Source organism: Phoenix dactylifera, unplaced genomic scaffold, assembly GCF_009389715.1.
Source record: "Phoenix dactylifera cultivar Barhee BC4 unplaced genomic scaffold, palm_55x_up_171113_PBpolish2nd_filt_p 000265F, whole genome shotgun sequence".
Taxonomy (NCBI): domain Eukaryota; kingdom Viridiplantae; phylum Streptophyta; class Magnoliopsida; order Arecales; family Arecaceae; genus Phoenix; species Phoenix dactylifera.
The window spans coordinates 669,687-695,068 of record NW_024067754.1 but is presented as its reverse complement, the minus strand read 5'-3'; the positions used below and the strand labels follow the sequence as shown (position 1 = coordinate 695,068).

The 25,382-nt window shown below is 37.1% G+C and overlaps 2 protein-coding genes across 5 annotated transcripts; one reads left to right on the top strand and one right to left on the bottom strand.

The window, feature by feature from the left end:
- The first annotated feature begins 3,004 nt into the window (after nt 1–3,004).
- On the top strand, nt 3,005–4,102 carry LOC103718945 (pentatricopeptide repeat-containing protein At4g02750-like). The gene is made up of 3 exons (XM_008807961.1): nt 3,005–3,299; nt 3,694–3,859; nt 3,946–4,102. Exons 1-3 carry the CDS (start codon nt 3,005–3,007, stop codon nt 4,100–4,102), a joined length of 618 nt encoding a protein of 205 aa, XP_008806183.1.
- A 2,125-nt stretch (nt 4,103–6,227) lies between these two features.
- Nucleotides 6,228–24,966, bottom strand: LOC103718935 (MLO-like protein 13). Of its 4 annotated transcripts, none has more exons than XM_039117724.1 (15): nt 24,784–24,966; nt 24,503–24,703; nt 22,402–22,459; nt 19,559–19,785; nt 17,449–17,565; nt 17,311–17,371; nt 17,124–17,209; nt 16,265–16,339; nt 16,040–16,128; nt 15,910–15,959; nt 7,733–7,773; nt 7,319–7,528; nt 7,180–7,247; nt 6,827–6,887; nt 6,228–6,731 (listed from the first exon to the last, which is right to left on the bottom strand). In XM_039117724.1, exons 1-15 carry the CDS (start codon nt 24,799–24,801, stop codon nt 6,435–6,437), a joined length of 1,659 nt encoding a protein of 552 aa, XP_038973652.1. In that variant the 5' UTR covers nt 24,802–24,966; the 3' UTR covers nt 6,228–6,434. The 4 variants fall into 4 exon arrangements, with proteins under 4 accessions (XP_038973652.1, XP_038973651.1, XP_026665015.1 ...); XM_039117723.1 differs by having other exon boundaries at nt 24,788–24,949; XM_026809214.2 differs by lacking the exon at nt 24,784–24,966 and adding an exon at nt 23,330–24,238 and having other exon boundaries at nt 24,503–24,746.
- Nucleotides 24,967–25,382: the final 416 nt, after the last annotated feature.

Genomic DNA, 25,382 nt, shown 5'->3' with positions numbered 1-25,382 from the left:
GACCAAAGAAGGAAGTGGATTTAAATAATAGAAATATTAAAACTCTATCTTGTCTATCATTTTGGAGAAAGTAAAAAATAAATAGCATAATTTGTTTTGCAATTCTATTAATTGAATTTGAAATCTTCCAGAAATCATTTAGGATCTTGATGTTCAAATAACATGGAATACAAAGTTTGGAAGTGGAGGGAGAGGGAGGGGGGTGATAGAGAGGGGGAAGGAGAGAGAGAGGAGGAGGAGAAGAGGAGGAGGGGCTTTCACAAAAATAAGTATTAAACATTTAACTGTTACCTCAAATCATAACCATTTACCATTGCTACAGATTAAATAAGAGACATCCATTTCAAAAATATGAACCATCCAAAAAAAATATAAGATAATGAAGCAAATCCATTGTAATCCAAATAAATTTATTGTCAGCCCCTTGATAGTGTCTTTATCCAAAATTAATAAATTGAAATTGGCCACTCATTAGTAGTCTATGTTTCTCCTTTTTAATCTTTGAATTGCACTATGATAAACCAGATTGGATGGTGCTTTTTGATTCAATCTTTCTACATTGAAACTTTCTAATAGTTATTTTTGGCTCAACTAATGTACGTGAATGTAAAATTTTTTTAAAATCCTAAAACTAAGGTTGAGAAGATTATATCTATCTTCTAATTTGTAAGGATTATATATCTTTTTCTATTTAAACAAGCACAATGAAAGTAATTATAATCATAGTTATCCATTTTTTTTTCAACTATTTGAGGTTGGCTTTATATATCCTTATTCATCAGGTATTTTTGGGACCGTCTTCGGTATTAAATTCTATGTTTAATGATGTTGACAGAAGAAATGGTTTGACCAAGAAAATAACGCATGTTTGACCATGATTATCATTGATATTCCTCATGTAGTATGAGGTGCATATATGATTTAGTAGGTTTGGATGCTCCATGATAAGAAAAGATAGAAAGTATTATGTAATCATTAATTTTTAAAATATTTCCATTTTCTTTTGTTTATTATGCAAACATCTATTTCTAATCAATTATTTCTTTTAGTAGTTGCTACATGATGTACATAACAACTTATTGTGATGCTCAAATGAAAGATAGTCGGTACGTTGCAAGAACATATAAATCTCAAATATGTGGACATCCCTCACCTAGAAATGTCATTAGTTTCAGCTATCTTGGTTTTTATAGTCTTACCAGTATTGCATTGAGAAAATAGATTTGGAGTCGTCAATTTCATCTCATGCATATGGATTGCTCGACCATTGTGCTTAGATTGCAATATGTTCAATTTTTGTTTATTTGAATTTTCTTACCAAAAAAGTTGATAACTATTACACGCATGTTGCATATTGGTCTCAACGGATCTCATCCATGCTAAGAACTAATAAAACAATAATCTTATCATATAGCATAACTATCTCATTTATCACGTATATACTATAATGATTTCAATGTTTATTACCAATTATACGCAGCAGTCACATGTAACAATAATATAAGTACTGATTATTTGAATAAATTCCTTGCTGGTTACACAATTTATTGAGAAAATAAGTTCTTAACCTTTTGTTCCCATTAATTAGTTAAAATTCTGAGCTATAGCATGAGACGAAAGCATCAAGTAATTATATCAATTAAATCTATACCTTCTTCAACATTTTGGTCTCCTGTCCACCTATTTGTTTCAACATAACGACTTGAACAATGTTTTCCTGACATTTTCTACTAGATCCTTTGATCATTACCGGTGTTGGCAATGGAATCATTTTGTACACATTCTTTTTTGAAAAAAACCACCTAACATTATCCAAGCCATCATACAGCAACTATTATTTGTAATGAGCTAAAATAATAATTTTTTTTTTTGCATGAATCTCTTAAATATCGAATTTTACATGAATATTGTTCCAAAATTGATATTTGCATATATACCCTCGTCAAACATTTGTTTTGCTATTATTCATTTTTCATCTTTATTTTTTGCATATGTACCTACGACATCTAACGCTGTTAAAAAAAGTAACGATTTCAAATTAAAATGCCTAAAATATCTTTAATGGGTAGATGTGAAGAAAAAAAATTTATAAGGCGATCGTGATGGAAGACAAAAAATTAATTTCAAAATTTTATTTATTTTTAATTAAAATAAATATGGTTTTTATTAATGGTGTTAGAAGAATTGTTATATTAGGAGCATTTATGTAAAAATAGTATTTTATAAAAGTACTGAAATAAATATAAGTTTTAAAAGAATATTTATGTAAGTTTTAATTTTTAGAAAAATATTTATGCAAAAAAATTTAATAACAAACCGTCTTTCTTTTTGTCAGTTTCGGATCTTAAAATTACCCAAACCTGACCGCATAAGTTATCGGATCCTTACATGATGGGTTTACTGGATGTTAACTCAAAAGCAATCCAACCTCCTGCCGCCAAACCAAAGTTCCAAAAGCGCTGCCCCCCGACCCCGCCTCGTCCGGACCCTCCTCCGCTCCTGCCGCGCCGCCCACCACCTCCGCCCCCTCCTCGTCCGCCTCGTCGTCGCCGGCGTCGGCCTCCAACCCCCTCGCCCTCGCCGCAGGCCACCCCGCTGCCCCCATCCTCTCCCGCCTTCCTCTACAGCCTCCTCATCCACGCCTTCTCCCGTAGGGGCCGCCGCCCCTGCGAGTACCTCACCGCCTTCTCCTTCCTCCTCAACCATGGCGGTGGCTCCCTCCCCGACCGCTTCTCCTTCCCTATTCTCGCCAAACCAGCTCCAATCTCCGTCTCGTCTTAGAAGGCCAGCAGACCCACTCCCAGGCCCTGAAACACGGGTTTTAATCCGATGTCTATGCTGTAAATACTCTTCTCCGCTTGTATTGTTCTTGTCAGGTCATGGATTCGGCTCAGAAGCTCTTTGATTCGGCTCCGAAGCATTTGATATCGTCTCTTGGAACACGATTGTCGATGGGTACGTGAAATCCGGGGGAATGTAGGTCGCCAGGCGGCTTTTTGATGAAATGCCGGTGAAAAATGAGGTATCTTGGAGAGCGATCATTTCGGATTATTCCGGGAAGGGTGAGCTGGACGTACCTCAATCCTTATTTGATAAAATGCCAGTTGGGAGGAACATCATGACTTGGAATTCAATGGCGTCCGCGTTCGCAAGGCGTGAGTTGTTGCTGTTGGCAAGGAAGCTGTTTGACAAGATGCCAATTAGGAATGTGATGTCATGGAATTCGATGGTTTCAGTGTATGCTTTGAATGGGTATATGGATTTGGTGAGGGAGTTATTTGATCTAATGCCGGAAAGAGGTGTGGTTTCTTGGAGCTGCATGATTTCGGGCTATGCAGAGTAATCATGAAGGCACTGCACCTCTTTAAAAAGATGTAACTGGAGAAGAGTGCAAAGCCCATTGAAGTTACAATGGTCAATATGCTCTCAGCTTGTCCACATCCTGCAGCCTTGGATCGGGGGATGTGGGTCCGTGCTTACATCAACAAGAACCAGATGACTTAGGATAATGACTATAGTCTAGGGTATTGATTCATATGAATGCCAAGTGTGGAAGCATCGAGACAGCTGTTAAACTCTTCCATGCACTGTCTAGAAAGAATATTTCTAGGTGGAATGCTCCGATCATAGGGTTAGTGATTAATATGGCAGCTTGTGAGTCTCTTGTAGCCTTTGAGTTGATGTAGTGATCAGGGACAAAGCCCAATGACATAACCTTTGTGGGGATGTTAACTGCATATACTCACAGTGGGTTGGCGGATGAAGGGTGCAGGTACTTTGTGAATATGTCAAAAGTTTATGGGGTTCAGCCTGAGATGAAGCATTATGGTTGCATAGTTGATTTGTTGATTCGGGCATGGTTGTTGGAAGAGGCAGAAGGGATCGTGAGAAGCATGACAATGGAGCCAGATGTGATGGTATTGGGTGCCTTCTTGGTACTTGTAGGATTCACATAGAGATCGGAATTGTAGATGAAGTGAGGAGTCAAGTTCTCAAACTAGAGCATCAGCAATCTGGTTACTGTGTTGTACTATCTAATATCTGTGCTGCTGCCAGTAGATGGGATGATGCCTCAAAATATGAGGATTTTATTGAAGCATAGTGACATCAGGATTGAACCAGAGTCTAGTTGGGTTGAATTAGATGGAGTTGCTTATGAGTTTGTTGCAGGAGATTGTTCCCATCCAGAGGCCAGCATGATATATTCCTAGCTAGATGAAATCGGGAGAAAGCTAAGACATGAAGGATTTTCCCAGTGACTGAAGATGTTCTGTTAGATTTAGGCGAGGAAGATAAAGAGACTTGGCTTTTGAGGCACAACAAGAAGCTTGCTTTAGCATTTGCCTTGCTAAGGGCTGTACTTCTGTCAACAATAAGAATTGTGAGGAACCTACAGTTATGTGGGGATTGTGACTGCCATTTATTTATAAAGCATGTGTCAAAATTACATGCACAACAAATTCTTGTGAGATATCAGATGAAGATCCATTTTCACCATTTCAAGGGTGGCCTTTGTTCATTCAAGGATTATTGGTGATATTAAAGCATTGCTGAAACCCATATTTTCTCACATGGGTTGCAATAAATTTCAAAGATTGTATTTGGTGGCGCCAACTGCTGCTAGATGACTGCATTGTGCTTGAAGTTTAAGATGCTCTTTTAGCCAGCAGAAGGAACCTTACCAAAATGCAATGAATTCAATAGCTTCTGCTGATCTTTCATCAAATAGTTTACTACAATCAGATGATCAGCTTGAACAGCTGAAGGATTTTACTCGGTACCTCATCTCAAGAAAGCTGTCGGCATCTTTAAGATGCCTTTGAGAGATCTATGGTTCCTGAGAACATGGTGAGCAATGAGGTCTCAAGGAGAGTGTGTCAGTTGCTCATATTTTGCGGGGGAAATGATAATATTCTACCTCATGTTTGGTCACCTCCCATCCATCGTGGATGTTGATATGGAATAATGGTGATAAGCCACTCCAGTACAATTTTTTTTTCTTTTTGGTGGCTTTACTTGATCTCTTGTTAATAAATATGCAAGTGGCTAAGCAGATTTTTACTAGAGTTGGGAGGAAGCTTAAATGATGAATAATGCTTCCAGTGTTGATTGCTTTTGGGCTACTGTTTGAACCATTCCAAACAAAAGGCACCACGTGTTTAGTAGCACAATGAGGTCTGCTTTGCTGTTTAAAAGTCAGCAAAAGACAAACTATTCCTAGAAGTTTTTGAAGCTGCAAAGAGATGATGCATCTCTATCAAAAGCAATAATACAAATCTTGACAAATGCAGAATCTTGACCAAAAGCAGAAATATAAATCTTGACAAGTATCCCTAGGACAACTAGATTTTGAGGCTTGATATTTAGGGCAGTTAGAAGAATGCAATTTCTCAAGTTCAGGAAGGCTGCTTTTCTTGTTGCTGAAATATCCATGTGTCAATGTCGGGCATTCCATATGAATTATGACGGAGGGAGATTCAACAAATGTGATTTGGTAACATTCATGAAAATTCCCTAACTTTGCTCGATCAAGCATCTTAAAATGATGGCTTTGCCCATAATTAGGTTGAGATAGCAAATTTTGCTATATATTACATTCAGATGATAAAATTTAAGTTTCGATACTGTTTAATACAAAGCACACCATCGAATCTCATACCGGTACCATTGTGGTACACTATGCAGTATTGTTCGGTACGGGGTCGGTTCAGCGTACCAAAATTTTGCCTCCTGTATTGAGTCTACCTTCAGCAATGGTATGGTACTATACGCCGGATGGGTAGTATATACCGGCATAATAAACCTTGGTCTAGTATTTGTTTCCTCTCTTGTATCTTCTTATCATCTGAATGAACTTTCTCTACCTACAAGGTAAAAGAAGAATGGTAGTGACAATGCAATTGTTTGGTATCTGTCCGCCATAAAGCCTTCCATTTTTATGCACATATTTCACAATTCAGCATATCTGATTTACATTGCAAGTGCTTCGTCACACCCTTGAATGCAATATGTGATTGCCAACAACTGGCACTGCCGCCTAATAAAGCGGAGATTCAGAAGCTGAGTTTGGTGGCTCCAAATCACAAGAGGAGATCCTGTGCATCCCTGAAGCTTTTGTAGTTCGGCAACAAGCCGAATCACAAATATCAATATTTAGTCGGGGAGTTCCCCGTGATGCATATTCAGAACAATAGAAAGCAAGGAAAGATGACTGCTGGAAGCCTGGATTGGTGAAAACTTAATAATATAGTCGCTCAACTGACCAGTTGTCATCTCAAGATCCAATTAGAAAGACTGATTTTTATAAGAACAACACGGAAATCCCACTGGCAATGTCATGGCTCTACTAGTAACTTATTTTAACATATATAACATTAAAGGAAAAAAAATATCACGCGACTGCTAACTTCCCTGATATTAAGTGACAAATGATGCTACAAGCTCTCTTCCACAATTGATGTCATTTCTAGACTGCTTGTGTTTTCTGAATGCTCAACTGGTGATGCAACAATTCCTGGTTGGGCATTTTGAAAACCTGCAGAGGCTTCAGAGGCCATCTTCTGCATCTGGACCTCATTGCCAGACTTGTCTTGTCTCTTGCTTTTGGAGCTAAACTTATTTAGAAATGAAGAAATACCCGGCCTCTTTCTTTTCCTTGCACCCTCGGCCCAACCATGCAGGGTCAATCTCAAGTGCACATCAAATATAGCTTTTTTAAACATGTCACCCATCTTCATCATTCAAATATATACAACCATGAATAAGTACATGGATGGAGGCACTGAGTATAGGAAAGTCTGGAAAAGAAAGGGATGCAAGATCTTACCTGGGTGACAATAGCATACAGAGGAAGAGTGCTATAGCTGCAAAGCACTTGAACCATCACACTGTTGAAGCGATCAATCTCATCATCAGTTAAAACAACAGTGTGGGGGACTTGGAAATAGTATGTTCAATCAGGGAATTAGCAGCATCTATGCATTATACTGAATAGCAATGATAGGTAAAAATAGAGAGGACTCTGAGGTGGCTTGCCTCTATATTGCTCTTTTTTTTTTTAAAAAAAAAAAAGAGAGAGAGAGAAGAGCACTCAGAATGGAGCCAACCAATACTATATCCTAAATCTAACATTCATGAGAAACTAGAATGAAATAGAGAAGTAGATGACGCAGTTATTACCCTATAATGAGTCTGGGAATGATATAACCAATTTTTTCCATGATGCAGGAGTCAAAGCCATAGGTGCTCTGCATACCAAGATAAATTAGTGACCAAAAATGGCATTTGATGTTTACACTTTTGTCTCAAATTTACTTACCCAGATCCAGAAGAAGAATGCAATCTCAAAGGAATTCTGAAATAAGATGAAATGGATTAAGTAAAGGACGATGCCAGGCCGATGAAACCAGAAAAGGTGATCAGATGGCTTCACTCTTGGTGCTTCCTGCTCATCAGCAGGTTTCTCTGCAGCCTCTTGAGACAAACGAGTAATAATGTGCTCCAGCTTTGTACCCACAGCAAGAAGAAGCTGAAATTTCCCACATCATTGATTAGCATGGTACTCTTAACATCATTGAAGTTAATCTAACAGCTTATGCACACAATTCAGTCAGAACCCAGAAGCTTAGTTAAGCACTCCAGGTTGCAACCCGAAGTGAACTAGTGCACATTCAGCCTGAGAAGAGCTATTCATAGACAACTGGTGCTAATTACAATGGTTCATTGTACTTACTATTAGTGGCAAGAAAGATAACCAGAAATATGAGTGCCACCCTGGGAAACATTAAATATTCAAATAATCAAATGGACATCAGTATAGGAAACATAAAGTACGAATTTAGGAATGAAAAAGTAAATTCACTTGTGATAATATACAGAAACCTGCATAGCTTTCATCAAAATGGAAAGAAAATATCAATCACAGGTTAAACAAGAGCAAATAAAATGTTGCCTTGGATCACAGAATTTAATGATCTACTTTCATATTGTACAGGAGCTTATCAATATCCTCTTTTCAATTTTACTGCAGATGAACTGCAGCTTTGATAATTTTCTACTTCGAAATGGATGACGGAAAATCAACTATAACTAAGCTGCCTTCCTCAAGCAGTCAAATCTTAGACTGGAATCAGTCCAAGCAATCCAGTCACAGTTAGTAATCAATCAACATGCCAAGTTTTCATACTTTAATGGTGCCCTCTTGGAGTAGAACAAGTGCACTATAAGGAATTGCCAGTGCTTAATGGAAGGTTTTATTTGTTCCTAATAAATGGTACAAACTTGATTAAAACTACCATTTTTCCTTTTCTCTTTGCAGGTGACAATAACTGTTTTGGAAATGATTTTGGGCTTTGGGCCTAAGTTTGGGCTTAGTTTCGAGCCTTGTCTAGGCTTGGGCTTGAGCACGAGCCGGGCCGAGGCCGGGCTAAGGATATACCTGAGCCCGACCCAAAATATATATGGGCTCTAGATTTAAACCCAAACCTGATCCGAACTCTTTTGAGCCCTAGCCCATAGCCCAACCCGAAGTCAGCCTGGCTTGATAAGCCTCGGGCCAGCCTGAGCCCACTTCTAGACAATAATTGTTAGAACTTAGTGAAAATGGAACTTGGATCACCTCTAATTGAAACAAGAGCTTAGATACAAAGAGAGAGGGAGGAGCATTTATGCCATTTTATTAAGCCATAAAGTGATGATAAATGATTAACGATTATTAGTCATTGGGACTTGAGGTCTGATGATTGGCACTCCTATCCTCAATGCATGTGCCAGGAAGGGATTCAAAGTTAAAAGCTTCACAAATTTGGGATAGGTGGCACTTCCATTGGTTCTCTCTCTCTCTCTCGCACACACAAATACATAAAAAAGTAAGAATTACTGAACTGTGCCGAATCGGCTGATTTGAGGCGTACTGAATCGGACTAGTCGGTTATTGGCATGGCTCAACATATATATTTGAGAAAAGGCTGTTGAATTAAATTAAATATTTTAAACCTTTCCTCCAAATTCAAAATTGGAATTCAAATTCAAAATTTGAGTTCAAATTCCGCGTCAACGAGCCTTTCCTCCAAATTCAAAATTGGAATTCAAATTCAAAATTTGAATTCAAATTCCGCGTCAACGGGCTTTCTGTTTCTTTTGGCCTGCGTCTGCTTTGACTTGGTCAACGGCCAAGTGTCAAGCATCCGCGCGCAAGCAAGGGAGCAAACATGGAAAGATCCCCAAAGAAAGCAGGCCAAAACAAGTGTCATGCATCCACGCGCAAGAGCAAGCATGAAATGGCCCCCCAAGAAGGAAGGAAGCATGGGCGGCCAAGATGCAACAGGCTACAGGATCAAAGAAGCACAAGAAGACATGTCATCAATCCACGGGAGAAGATTTTGCTTATTTTGACGCGCTTGAGCCTATATAAAGGGCTCTAGGGATCATTTCAAGATAATGAAAAATTTCTCTTCTCCCTATTCCAAGAGCCTATATAAAAAGGGCTCTAGGGATCATTGGGGAGAAAAAAAATTCTCTTCTCCTCATAATTTTAATTATTTTTCTGAGTTTCTTTTGAGCTATCTGCAAGTGTGAACATGCTCTTCTTTCTTTCTTAGAGGCGCATTGAAGGAAAAGACGTGGTTCTGTACTGAATCGTCATATCTCTAACTTTCCTGGGACAACGCGTCAGCGTGCTTCGATCCACAGACCATCTTATTTCATTTTTTTATTTATTATTCTATTGTCAAGTTAATTATTTGCTAGTTTATTCTTCTTATTTAATTTTTTTGAATATTAGAAATATTTAATTATTAATTTATCAATTATATTTGTGCATCTAGGTTAACAATCCAGAAAAGTTTATGTACTATTAGTACTAGATTTTAAATTGCAACATTTATTATACATTTTACCACATATTGCATGCATAATCTTGGTATGATATCACAATTACCACATATTGCATGCATAATCTTGGTATGATATCACAATTGTCATATATTGCATGCACAATCTTGGTATGATATCATAACTGCCACATATTGCATGCACAATCTTGGTATGATATCACAGATCAATCTCCAAAAATCATTGAATCTCATTATCATATTCAAAATTAGTATTTGTATCAAATCATAGAATTTAGTATATTTTAGCTATTACACATTTTTGCTAGCTTCACTGTAGTGCTTAATTTTTCAAGCAAAATATTAGATTGCCTAACCTCCAAGAGATTTATTAATACCTCCATTTGGACTCCTTACGGAGTAATTTCCAGATTTCATTCAAACGGAAATTCAAAAATTGGTTAATTAATAGGAGCTAGCTTAATATTGCACTTAGGATGAAATTGAACGATATCTAGTGAAATTATCTATTGAATAATGGTGTCTAAGAAAAGCTTGTCAAAAAGGCCTACGTGCCTAAGAAAGGTTGGTACTTAAGTGAGCCAAGTGCTCCACCACCGATCTGAAGCTGATCTGGCTATTATTCTTTGGACTTTTCAACTAGATATCCAAAGTTCAAAATAGATATCAGTGGAATAATTTGATATATACCTTCTCATTTTTCACGGGTGTCAAAACTGTGTTAAGCTACAAATCAATGGCTTCCCACACATCTAAAAACCTTAGTGCTAAACCTAAAAAGTTTGATGGTCAAAACTTTAGAAGGTGGCAGAATCAAATGTGGTTCTAGCTCACCACCCTAGGCTCGATCTCAGCCATTGGTGAGAGCACTACTGAAGTCAGTAATGGATCTAACCCATCTGCTTCACGACCTGCTACTCGCCGCAACCCAAACCCTGCTCCTTCCTCTTCCCAAACTGCTGCTGCTGCTTCCTTTACCTCCTCCACTATGACTCCAGAAGAAACCAACTACCACTATCTTCATAGAAACCTAGGAGCCCTTTCTGGTAGGCTTTATGATATTTATTATATAGCTAAGAGTGCCAAGAATCTCTCGGATACCCTAGAAAATAAATATGGACTTAATGATGCCAGGTAAAAGAGATTCAAAGCCTCTGTCTTTAGCAAGTTTAAATTTGTTGATTCCAAACCTATGAATGATCAAATCCATGAATATGAAATCCTGATTCTTCAACTCTAGGCAAATGGAACCCACCTAGATGAGTCTTTCCAAGTTGCCTGTATCATAGACAAACTTTTCTCTACCTGGTCAGACTTTACCAAGACTTTGAGCCACACCCAAAGAGCTATGTCTCTAACTCAAGTCTTAAATTCTATTAGGATTGAAGAACAACATCGCCTTAGGGAAAAATCCTACTCCTCGTCAACCTAGAAGTAAGGGTCTTGCCACTTCTGGCGCCCAGGCCAACATGGTGACCTGTGGGGCTGACTCCTCTGGGACTGCTATCAGGTCTGTTTCCTTCATACCTGAAGTTTAGATGACCTTTCTAGATACTGTCACCTTTATCTTATTAAAGCTAAAAAGGAGATATTAAATAACTTCAAAGTCTATAAAGCAGAGGCTGAAAACTAACTAGATAAAAAGATTAAAACCTTAAGGTCTGATAGAGGAGGTGAATATATCTTATTTGAGCTGACCCAGTTCTGTGAAGAACATGGGATAATTTATGAAGTGACAGCTCCCTATTCACCCCAATCTAATGGAGTAGCTGAAAGAAAGAATAGAACCTTAATGGATATGGTTAACTCTATGCTAATTAGTTCAGGTGCACTAGAAAATCTTTGGAGGGAGGCACTAGTAACTGCATCTTATATCTTGAATAGAATTCCATTCAAACATAATGATAAAACCCCATATGAAATCTAAAAACATAGAAGACCTAACTTAAAATACTTAAAAGTGTGGGGGTGCTTAGTTAAAGTAAAAATTTTAGAAAATAAAAGAAAGAAAATTGGACCCAAAACAGTAGATGCAATATTTATAGGATATGCAATTGAGAGTAATGCTAATAGATTTTTAGTGTTTAACTCTAAAAAAAAATGAAATTAATAACAACACCATAATGAAAGCAAGAGATGCAATCTACTTTGAAAGTATATTTTTCTTTAAAACAAGGATAAATGATCAAATAAATACCAATAATAATTTAGGGATTGGTTCAAGCAGAACCAGATTTAGAGAGGAAGAAGAAGAAACTGAACCTAGGAGAAGTAAAAGAACTAAAATTGAAAATAACTTTGAAGAAGACTACTACACATTCCTAATAGAAGACTCCCCTACTTCTTTAGAGGATGCCATCAAATCTTTAGATGCCCCTTTCTGAAAAGAAGCAATAGATAATGAAATACAATTCATAGTTCAAAACCACACTTGGGAATTGGCAGACCTACCCCTAGGAAGTAAACCCATAGGGTGTAAATGGATCTTTAAGAAGAAACTTAGGCCAGATGGAACTGTAGATAAATACAAGGCTAGGTTAGTAGCCAAAGGTTTTACTCAAAAATCTGGGATTGACTTCTTTGATGTTTATGCCCTTCTAGCTAGAATCACTACCATTAGGATCCTTATTGCCTTAGCTTCCATTCATAAGCTGGTTATACATCAAATGGATGTTAAAACTGCTTTCTTGAATGAAAACCTAGATGAAGAGATCTACATGGACCAATACGAAGGTTTCATTGTCCCAAGTCAAGAGAAAAAGGTATGTAGGTTGATTAGATCTCTTTATGGTCTAAAACAAGCCCCCAAACAATGGCACCTTAAATTTGATGAATTAATCTTAACTAATGGATTTAAAATTAATAACACAGATGAATGTGTATATTATAAAAAAAAGAATAACAAAATTATAATCTTATGTCTATATGTAGATGATATCCTAATTTTTGGAACAGACTTAGAAATTATTAATGAAGTAAAACAATCTTTATCTCTAAAATTTAATATGAAAGATTTAGGAGAAGCAAACCTAATCCTAAATACTAAAATCATAAGGAATGAAGATGGAATAACTTTGTCCCAAAGCCACTATGTGGAGAAGATTCTTAAAAAGTTTCACTACTTTGATTGTCATCCTGTATCTAATCCCTATAATCCATCTCTTCATCTAAAGAAGAACTTAGGTGATCCAGTCAATCAAAGCTTGTATGCCCAGATCATTGGTTCTCTAGGATTTTTTGCAAATTATACCAGACCTGATATTGCATACTCTGTGAACTGACTGAGTAGATATACTCACAACCTTAATAATGATCATTGGACCGCTCTAGAAAGAATTCTCCGGTACCTTAAGGGTACCATATCTCTGGGATTATACTATTGTGGTTATCCTGCTGTTCTGGAAGGCTATAATAATGCCAACTGAATCAGTGATACGGTTGACACCAAATCCACCACTGATTTTGTCTTCCTTTTAGGAGGTGCAGTTGTATCATAGAAGTATACCAAACAAACTGTAGTGGCTAGGAGCACCATGGAATCTGAAATAATTGCCCTAGATACCACTAGCATTGAGGCTGAGTGGCTTAGATAAATGATCTATTGGTAGACTTATCTCTTGTGACTTCACCATTACCTTCTATATCTATTCATTGTGATTGCAGATCTGCTATAGATAAATGAAATCAAGAAAATGCAAATGTGAAAATGAATAGGCACTTGAAAGTGCACCATAAATCATTGAGATACAAATTAAAGAATAACTTGATTGTACTAAATTTTGTAAGATCCAAAAAGAATCTAGTTGATCAACTTACCAAAGGATTGTCTAGAACAGTAATTCTAGAGTTGTCGAGGAAGATGGGGCTAAGCCCATAAGTAAAGTCACCACGGTGATAACCCAACCTGAAAAGGTTCAATGGGTAGAAACAAGCCAGATAAGTGACTAATGAGGAGCACTATTTGTTTTCCCATCCCTAAGGCAACAATGCTCATAAAAAGCAAGGGTTAGGTTGAGTTTTTACTCTTAATGAATCCGAGACCCATGAGGCAGGGTACCTACTTGCTCGTACCCTTTTAAGGATTAACCTATATGTGTAGTCATGAGGCCGCGACTGTGGAAAGTGGGCTATTCCCTAATAACACACATGAAGAGATACCTGCGCATGGCCGTAAGGCGCAACCCGCTTCGAGCATTGTTCACGCTATATTATGTGTGCTGTTGATGAAATCTGAGCTATGGACCAAGGTTCAAGGCATAGTCCACCTTGGATCCACAGAGGTAATCAATTGTCACTAAGTGAATGTTCAAACCGAAAGGTACCTATACCTATTACATAATATAAGATACTCAGCACTTTTTTTTGATTTTTAAATCATTTAAATATTTAATTTATGTGGGGATTGTTGAATTAAATTAAATATTTCAAACCTTTCCTCCAAATTCAAAATTGGAATTCAAATTCAAAATTTGAATTCAAATTCCGCGGCAACGGGCTTTCTGCTTCTTTTGGCCTGCGTCTGCTTTGATTTGGTCAACGGCCAAGTGTCAAGCATCCACGCGCAAGCAAGAGAGCAAACATGAAAAGATCCCCAAAGAAAGCAGACCAAGACAAGTGTCATGCATCCACGCGCAAGAGCAAGCATGGAATGACCCCCAAAGAAGGAAGCATGGGCGGCCAAGATGCAACAGGCTACAAGATCAAAGGAGCACAAGAAGACATGTCATCAATCCGCGGGAGAACATTTTGCTTCTTTTGACGCGTCTGAGCCTATATAAAGGGCTCTAGGGATCATTTCAAGACAATGAAAAATTTTTCTTCTCCCTATTCCAAGAGCCTATATAAAAAGGGCTCTAGGGATCATTGGAGAGAAAAAAATTCTCTTCTTCTTATAATTTTAATTATTTTTCTGAGTTTCTTTTGAGCTATCTGCAAGCATGAACATGCTCTTCTTTCTTTCCTGGAGGCGCACTGACGGGGAAGACGTGGTTCTGTATTGGGATAATGCGTCAGCGTGCTTCGATCCACAGGCCATCTTCTTTCATTTCTTTATTTTATTATTATATTGTCAAGTTAATTATTTGCTAGTTTATTCTTCTTATTTACTATTTTTGAATATTAGAAACATTTAATTATTGATTTATCAATATATTTGTGCATCTAGGCTAACAAGGGCTTCTTCAGGTTCGTTTGAGAATTTTCGTTCGTCTCTCGATCTCTCCCATTCGCTTGCGCTCGTCTCACCCTCACCGATCGACATGATCATCCCAGCTATGCCTCTCTCCTCCCCTTCTCTCTCTTCCCCCTCCCTCCCTTTCTCTCTCTCTCCCCTTCCGTCAACACTGCCATCTCCTTCTTGAGCGCATCTGTTCATCTGCCTTCGCAATTGCTGCATCCCTAGCCATCTTCCTGGCAGCAGGAGCTCACATCTCCACCCTCCCGGCGGCCTTGGCTTCTCTCTCCTTCCACTCTCCCTCTCCCTCCCTCTCTCTCTCTCTCTTCCTCCATCTTTTTCTCCCTCTCCCCTTCCTTCTCTTTATTGCAGTATGCTCCAGCATGGCACTTTGCGGACCTATACCGTACTGTACCAGTAGCCAACTGGTACAGGTCATGGTACCAGTTCGGTGAACCTTACAAAAAAATAAATATAATAGCAAATAAAAGATATATATATCCAATCATTTTACCAATTTTGGTATCTAAACTACAAAAAAATAACAGTATAATTATACAAATATGGACACTTTAATAACTACATTATATTAGAACAGTAATGAAGAACTCTAATTATTATCCATCAAGCATACAAAGAACTATTTACTTGTAGATATGGTAAATTATCAGTGAATTTTATAACCAAGCAGTTAGATAAATATTGTTCTAATAATTGCCCTTTTAATCTATAGAACTGTGCTGGGTCAGAACACCACTTCCAGAAGAAAATTGTAGAAAGCAAAGATGAGAAAATTGTGCATCATTTGAAATCTTACAATAGAGATATTGACAAACTATATGATGTTAAAATAATAGAAGCTACAGCTCATCGCTTTCAGCATACCATTCACATTCAGCAAAAGGAAAATGATGACAAAGAGCCACAGATACCAGCTGCATGCAGAAAAAGTTTAGATTTAGTGAAGATTGTTAAATAAGGGTTAGAAACAGAATTCTTTCTTATGGACTACTACCTTATACCAACGACTATCTTAAAATCATCTTCAAGTGTGAGCATCATGTACTTGTAAAAATCAAAGTTCGTGTTTGAACTGCAGTGTCTCTGGATTTCAAGCAATATATATAGAGTTCATTGTCTAAAAGAAAAAACTAAATGAGCATAGAATCAGCACTGGCAACAAAATGAGGGGAAAAAAAATATAAAACCAATAATCACCATTCCAATAATCAAGGCTTACCATGATAAACCCTGATCGTAGTGCTCTATAATCTGCTTTGGTAACAGAGGCATAAAACTGCTTGATGAATGACATCTACAATGAAATATGAAATTAAGAGAACCATTTCTCAGAATCAAATTATTCAAGACAAATTTATATTTTACGAGAACTATTTATCCTCAGTCAGTTAAGTATCATACTAAAATGTTGCCTAAGAAAAATATAACTGCCAATCAAAAGAAAATAAGAGGGAAGGGTCATTAGCTACGCTATGGTACAATACCATGGTTCTGTTTCATCATTCCACGTATACAAAGTTATTAGCAAATTAATAATAAAACAATATAAATATATTAAGTCTTTAAGAAGGCCCAAATAATATATGAAAGGAAAAGACTCAAGCGAATCCGGACATATTTACTAAAACCCAGAAAATCTATTGGGAAAATTTAAAGGATTCCTATGGATGCATGGGCTATCATCTAAAAGGATGCTCCCAATCTTCTACTGTTGTTAAACAACTCATCTCAAGATTACAAGGTATTGATTTCGACGCATGGACTACCCAAAAGAAAAAAGTTACCCAAAAGAAAAAAACTATTGAGGAAAATAAGACATGGATCATAAGATGACCCACCTCCATAAACTAAAATATAAGAAGAAGAAAATTCTTGTTCCCCTAGGTTAACACAAAGTGATTCGATGAACAAGCAATATTGTATGGTCTCTTTTCATATAAAATTTTATTTATAAACTATTATAGCTAAGCGGTGACCTTTTGGTGTAACGATTCAACAAATACTTCAATTAAATAAAAAGATTAGCACTCCCATGTGTACATAATCAATTATCATGCAAGATGAGTATAGCAACTCACTGTCCAGCTTATGACCACTGACTTTGTCCAAACTCCGACAGCACGCTCCATAATAAACTTAGTGTGAGAATGAGCATGGCTTGATGCTACAAAATGATGTCATCAGGCATCACATATAAAACAGCCACTCATCAGTAATTGTCTATATAAAATTTAAGGGTCACAAACAATACATAAAAGACATTACATCTTTCTCTCTTTGAATTCTCTTTCCTGATTTTGTCCTCCCAATGCTTCCATTTTCTGATCTACAGAAGTGACCAAAGAATTGAGTCAATTCATATAGAATGGAAGGAGATGTATGTACATGTCAACCCCCCACTACCTTTACTCCTCCTAGAACCATGGTAGTGGCACAAAACACAACATGGACGACTGCAAGGACAAAGATAAAGATATGCAGTTGATGCAATGCTTCAAGAGACAGCAATGGAACTTTGCCCTGAGATCAAATCATGGAGGATCACTAAAATTAGTCACTACTCATACTTATCGGTTCTGTAGAGATTATAATATAAAAACATGGTAACGTTAATAAACACAGTCAACATCAGTGTAGGACATTCCTCTCTTTTATTGATATGGAACGCTTGACTTATTAGGTGATTTTAACGATCCTCTCATACTTAGTTACTATATATATGATAAAGAAAAATGATATAATACACAGGTACTACAAATCTATGCAACAAAGCAGAAACATATAGACCTGTTTTTTTAAAGTGCTTTTATGCATCTAACAAGCAAATACAAATCAATTTCTTCTAGAAACAGCATCGTTGTTATGTTTGATTTAATAGTTTGACAAAAATCTATTGTCAAAAAAATTGGTACAAAAGAATTGACATGAGTGCTGCATATTCAGATATTCTTAAGTGATGAGGGAAAGGTAAACTTCCAGCCAAGATACGCCATACCGTTACTGAACTGAGCAGTACGAAGCGTGCCGTACCATACCAGTACCAAGCCGATACATAGTATGAGGGGTGTGCCAACACTGGGTACGCCGAATCAGCCCCCATACCAGGCATACTAACACAGTAGCAGGGTGGCACCGATACGGAGCCAGTACCGAGACAGTGTACCTTGCTCCCAGCTAAATGCATATGCATACCAAAATACCCATAAATTCACCATGCAAAGGCAAACAGATAGATACATATGCATGTGGATTATAATACTCTTGTCAAAGCATTGAAACATCACCTCATATAAAACATTTTAAGTTCCCATGTTAACTAATTATTCTTTAAATAGATAACATATATCAGACAATATTCAGGAGAAAGCAATCTTTGTGCATTTGATGGACCAAAAAATAAACCATTCTATGTAATTTATCTCAAGATGTTACAAAATAATTGGGGTTTACACACACAAAGAGAACTACTGACATGTTCAATAACCAAGTAACTAGCGCAAAGCAACATCATCAGACAATTTCCAATCAGCTCAACTTTTAGCACTAATTATCACAAAGAGAACTTCCTTTATGTAAAGTGAAAAAACAAATAAATTAATTTCAACTCTTACCTTTTGTTTAAATCAATCTACCATCTTCATCCATCCTTGACAAAGGAGCATAAAATCGTTGACACAAAGAAGACATTAAAATTTTAAACATCTTGATATTTCAATCTTGAATTGCCAAAACTAAATTAAAAACTTTATTTTTGTATGCCATGATTTAATTTATGTCAACTTATCTGTTGTTACTTCTAAGAATTGTTTCATGGCGTACAAACAAGAAAGTTTCCTGAAGTATCTTGTCTTATCATGAAGTATCACATTATTTAATATTGCTAGTTCACTTCTCTCAAAATTATTGCTAGTTATCTGTATAATGCAAATTCTGACATTTCATGGTAAAATAGGCTTGGATACCATCGCTAGCTGCATTCATCCTTGATCTGGGAACAAGAACCTCATAGATACAAGAAAATGTTATAAAACATACAACTTCTGATATTTAAAGTCGAATTGATTAAAACTACAATTGAAGTAAATATAAATATAAAAACTATGTGTAAATCATTTCACATAGAACATAATTGTCTAGAAGTGTTTCATCCTATCATGAAGTATTGCAATATCTAATATCATTAACACTCTTTAAAGTTTAAACCCAACTTCTGAAGTATCTTGATAATACAAGCTTGGATGCAATGCACCTCATTTGCTAAAGCATCTTACCTTTCCATAGCATACTAGTTGCCTCATTGATATGCACATATAATATGCTACATCTGACACATATTTTCTTTTAACCGTTTCGTGCAGATAGACCAGTTATTTACTATATAACCTATGATAAATACTTATATTTATATGGTCCACAATAGAAATTGATTCACTTAAACATTTGTTCAGAAATCCTTCCAAATAATTTTATTCCTTTCACAGGAATCCACGAACAAGCAAGTTTTCAAATGTACCTGTCTTTTGCAAAATTCAGAATCAGAACTCTCCGACAAAAGTCTCCGGCTATGCCTTCTTAGTCCATGTGACAAAGCCTTACCATGATGGAGCTCATGCTCAGGGGCAAAGCCTTCCTTCTTGCAAGGAAGCATGTACATTGAAATACTTGCTGGGATGCATATGTGGCTGATTGTATGTTGAAAGACAGTTAACAGGAGGGATATAAAACCAAGAAGCATTAACTCTGCATCCATACAAGCATAAACAAGTATTTTGTCAGTGATGGTCCTTAACATATTATTGGCACAAAGGAAGTTATGCACCATGAACTCAATTACTATGCTGGAGCATTGGTTACTAATATAACAAGACTTGCAAGATAGTTGACCGATTATCCACCAGTAAGCTTAGTTCTGTAAGGACAATCTTCATTGTGTTGCCTAGAAGTTGAAATCATTACATGCCTCAGAAGTTGATCTAGAATAAATAGCAGATAAAGAAAAGTGATCCAACATAAGGAAACAAGAGTTAAATTATTCCAATCTGAATTTGACTTGAATAAAATATAACAATACGGATTGAAGATTTGGCTGCCTTGGATCAGATTCCTGCATTTAGAATTAGATCAAGCATGCAAGCCAATCAACATAACAGAATCCCAAGAAGATCTGCAATCTTAAACATTGAGGAAGGAGAAGAGAAAGCACCCTTAATCTCTTTCCATTTTCTTTGGAACTCAGGAATCAGGAGAGTATGGAAGTCCCAAGAATGTGAGAGAGATTCCTTGAGGCTTTGAATCTCCCAATAAAATCATTTTTTTTGGTACACCCCAATAAACTCATTCAATTTTGTTTCTTTATAAGATAACAGCTGTCTGTAGTTTTTTCTTTTTAAAGTTTATCTTTCTTTTCTTATCCCAATTGAATCAATTATTTATTCAATTATTGGATCGAAATTGCCATCAAATACTGATCTTCGAGAGTTATCTACATATATTGCACATGGCAAAGCTCTAGCATAAATCAATATGCTAGTACCTCCAATCACCCCCAAATTGAGGAGGGCACATGTGGACTCCAACAAATGAAACATGAAACAGCCACCTGCATGAACAATAGACCCACCACGAAAAGAGCTATATGATCCAACCAAAAAGGATGATACAAGGAAGGTAGTTTAGAGGACAAAGTACAATTAAACAACAAATCAACATTCCAGAAGATGATTCAGCAAATTTTCCCAGGACCTGATCTGTAAGAGTTCCATGGGAAACTAATAGGTTGATAATGCTCATGTTGTTGATCTAGTATGATATAGATGGTAATCATATCTGGAGATTTACTTAGGTTCCTGTTTTCTTAGCTATAGATGAATTAAGAGAATGAAAAATAAAAGGAAGACCAGTATGAGACAATAAAAGAAACGATTAGTTGAGGGCAAAAATTGTTAACTAACCATTACAACCCAAAAGCTTAAGCTGTTAGAGGGCAAGAATGACTCGACATAAGAAAAATTCAAGAACAACTCAACTAGGAACAAGTCAAGAGAAGAAAAGACTCGAGAAAATAAACAGGCAAAATTGGCCTGAAAGGGGATCTGAATCCATGACCTTTTTGATACCACATTAACTAACCACTAGATCCAGAAAGCTATAAGCTGTTAGAAAAAGGGTCTACAATATATCAGGCCTTAACATAAACAATGGATAGAGGTAGTGAAGTCCCAGAAACAGAGATTTAAGCCACAAATACAATAAGCAAGATGTGTGCAGGCAATAATTAAACAACAAGAGACAGGGTCTAGAAATAAGATTGTTAATAAAGAGAAGCTCAAGAATTCTTAGAGCCCAAAAGGTAGTGGACCACAAGTAATGAAGAAATGAGTTTTGCAATAGCGAAAATGCAAGACCAGGGACCAACATGTGAATCACTATTCTAGCTTTGTGAATGTTGTGAGCAGGAAGAGAAAGTTAGGACCTCAAAACTAGTGATAGGAGATTGACTGTTATGAGAAAAATACAAGGTCCAGAGGAACATATAAACCGCAATGAAGATGGTTAAGCATCAGAGAAACAGTTCATGCATGAGGACAGAATGCACTGCAATAAGCCAATGATGGGAAAGAGTGCATATTATATTGGCTAAGAGAATCATGGGCTTTAAAGGTGGTTTCTGTTCCATGAAAAATGGTGGATCAATGCTAAAATTCCAGAAGGAAAAACAAGGTGTACATGTAGTCGGGATTTATTTATTAAACGAACAGTAATTTTTATCAGAAAGGGGTCAGATGTTTTTTTCGTATTAGAACCGAAAATGTTTGCTAATTGTAAAAAAGGTAAGAAAAGTGACAAGTGCTGGGCTCAAATTTGATGTAAATCATCATTCGGCAAAATGGAAGAGAGGGAGATAAGAGGGTTTTATTACATCAAAACAGACCAAATGGTTAAATTTTTCACGGATGGCATGCAAAGTCCCATCAATACAATTCCATGATTTGATACAATGAAACTCGAGGAACAAGCATTGGAGTCAATGAAAATGTTTTGGGCAGTATGTAGTAATATAGACAGCTACAGTTCCATAAGCATTTTCCACTGAACTAGGACTTTATGTATCTACAATAGAGTGCACATATCTGCAGACTCTATATATACAGACCATATACAGATACATAAAAACAATAGAAGATTACATTAATATTATGTAAGCATAGATATCTTGTAATAAAAAATGCATAACATCAGGCTACCCTGCTAACTATCTGTAACCATGATAGTAATACTCCATCAGAATTAGCCACAAGGCAAGAGCACTGTTTAAGAGAAAGGGGGTGGGGGTAGATTGTCCCCATTACAACTAACCTTCCTTTAGCTTCTGTAAGGCTTCAAAAAGTGCATCTTGTTGGTTGTGTTTCAAAAACTGAAAGGTAATGTGAAACAAAATAATTAAAGAAGTGCTAGAAGATGCCAAAAAATGCCAGGAGAAAATTAACAGATAAGGACTACAAACACATGGTAAAAAGATTTTTTACGTCATTTAAATACATGATGACTTCATACTTCTCATGCACTCCAATCTGATATGAAACATACAACATGACCTGATCACCATCAAACTTTGTGATGAACATTTCTGTAGTTTGTCAAGGATGTGTGTGGACAGAAAACAGCCATATCAGAAAGATTTGTCATCCAAATTGGCATCTTCATTATGGATCAGGTTCTACCAAACAAACCCAAATAAAGATAAACAATTGTGAGAAGGTTCACTGGATCCTTTCTTTCCACTTCCAATCAATTCCTTTTAATTTTCTGCCGACCTTGTTATTCTAACATCCACAATTGTCCATTCATGTTATTTTAGAGTTTACCAATAAATAACCTACCAATAAATTAAAGCATTTTAGCTTCTGTACTCATCCACTGCTCTGCTTCACTACAAAATCATGGATGTACATGCCATTATAAATCTTTGGGGCCTCTGGCTTCAGTAAGAACATGCACATACATCCATACTAAAATTGCATTCAGTATGCATATCTTTTGGTTAATAATGATACAATGCAATGTTATTGAGAATACACAATTAAATCAGCAAGGAAAAATTTAAAAGTTCATAAAGATGAGGCAGAGGAGTTGCATCAATCAGAGATTAAGATGTGATTGGCTCCACTAAGGAAAGGGTCTCAAATTTATTTGAAGTGCGAAGGAAATGAGAAGATGAAGACCTAAAAGATATTGAAATTGTAAAGTATGATTTACAAAAATATGCGTCGAGAAAAGATCGAACCTTTGATCAAAGAAATAGTTGAAATCAAGATTCGCCGTCTTGGTACCGGACCCCATATGGTGCCACACTAGCACAGTGTAGGTACAAACTTGAATAGACATGATGATGCATGCCTATATAGATCATGGTTTGGTTATCGTATAGGACTATAGGAGGAATCGTCTCAGGTTCTAAGTCCATGGCGCTCTCATGGTCCACCCTCCTCCCACTAAATTGGCATTTTTATCGGGCACCAAAAATAGCAATTAGTGGCGGTGTGGGCCCACTCCCACCACCACTGTTCATTTGTCCGAGAATCTTCGCGTCATCCATTATGCGCACCATCAAAACCCAATACTCAGAACCGGGAAGTACAACAGAGAGCCTAAAAATCCCAACTGGTGTTGATGCGGGGAAGCGTAGGGAAAATCAGATTCGCAGCACTGCAGACCTGAGACGGAACTCGGAATGAAGAAGACGCTGCAAATCCAACAAGTAAGTCTCTGTTTCAACCAAAGAACAGGGAACAAAACAGAGGATTCACGCTGTGTTTTCAACGTAGTTTTCCATTAACCATGGCGGCTGAAAAAATATTAACCAAGAAGAAGAAGGAACGAGCCCTCCTTGCGATTCCTTATATAGGATCGCACACACCCTAACTCATAGCAAACGGACTCAAAGAAAAACTAAATCTTAAGGATAAACCAACAAGGACTCGTAACTCAGAGACTTAATCAAACAAAAATGCTAATCCTGACTTAATTCAGGAACAAAACATAAGAAAGACTCTTGACTTGGCTAAACCAGAACTCAAATGCAAAAAGGACTCTTAATCCAGCACTCCACGGTTGGGTTTCAATCATAATCAACCCCCTGGATCAGCGTCCTCATCCCTATCGCTTCCATCTTCATTGATGCTGATTCTCTGTCCTGCATCAGGTGTCCAACAGAATTATAAGGAACCACAAGTTCCTTCTCAACTCAGCATATCTAATAGATTAGTCCTGCCAACTTAAAAAAAATGACAACTTTTTGCTTCCGAGAGAAGAAAAATGAAAACTTTCGTAGCGAAAACATCAAAACTTCAAGAACCTAGTTCAACTTCAGTCCATTTCAACTCCGCAATTCACCAAAAAGATAACAAACACTGAAAAGAAGCAACGAAAAGAAGAAAAATGGTAGCTTTGAGCGTACCTTTCCGAGGTAGTGAAGGAACCGCTCGGCTAGGAGAGAAATGACGACGATAACGGTGCAGACGGCAGCCACGACCCATGTGGGCGTGTACTCCAGAGTCTCCGCAGGCTCCGAAGAAGAAGAAGAAGAAGCCGCCATGCCTTCCCTCCCTCTCTCAGAGCCTAACACTGGAGGGCCATTTCTTCGTCTCTCGTTAGAGCTCTATATGGGAAATGAGAGATTGAGGAGGATAAATAAAGGGAATGGTGGGAATGGTTAGAAGGAATGAGATTGTGACATACTGACATAGCACGGGACATTGTGGGGAGTTTTGTTCCTTTCTACTTTACGCCTTGCAGCCATGTGGTCTGGAGAAAGCGTGCTCTGGGCTGATGAAGATTGTTGATTAGGCTTTCGTGGAGGAAAAGATGGTGACAGCGATGAGAGGAGGAGAGGTGGAGAGCGGAGGCCGGAGCGAGGGAGCCAAAGATAAACGTCGGTGAAAGGGATGCGAGAGCCAAACAGGCACGCACAAGCTCATACATAGAGGTCAGGTTTAAAACATAAGCGGGTTTCTCCATCCAATGTGGATCTTTATAAACAGAGCACTCTTATTTAAGGCAAATGTCTTTTCTTTAAATGATGAAATTAAAAGAGGTGTACAAAAATTTTTCCATATCTTATTTAAAAAGAAGGTATGATGTCTAGGCTGCATTTACTTTTTTTTAACTAGAAACAAAAAAAAAAATCTATTTTTATTTTTCAAATTTTTTGCAATAGATAATATGTTGGTTTGCTTTTTTAAAAAAAAATAATATGGGAGGTGGATAAGTCATTTTTCCATGAGTCCGTAAAATAATCTTTTTATTTTCTTCCTAAAATACCTCCAACCTAATATTAT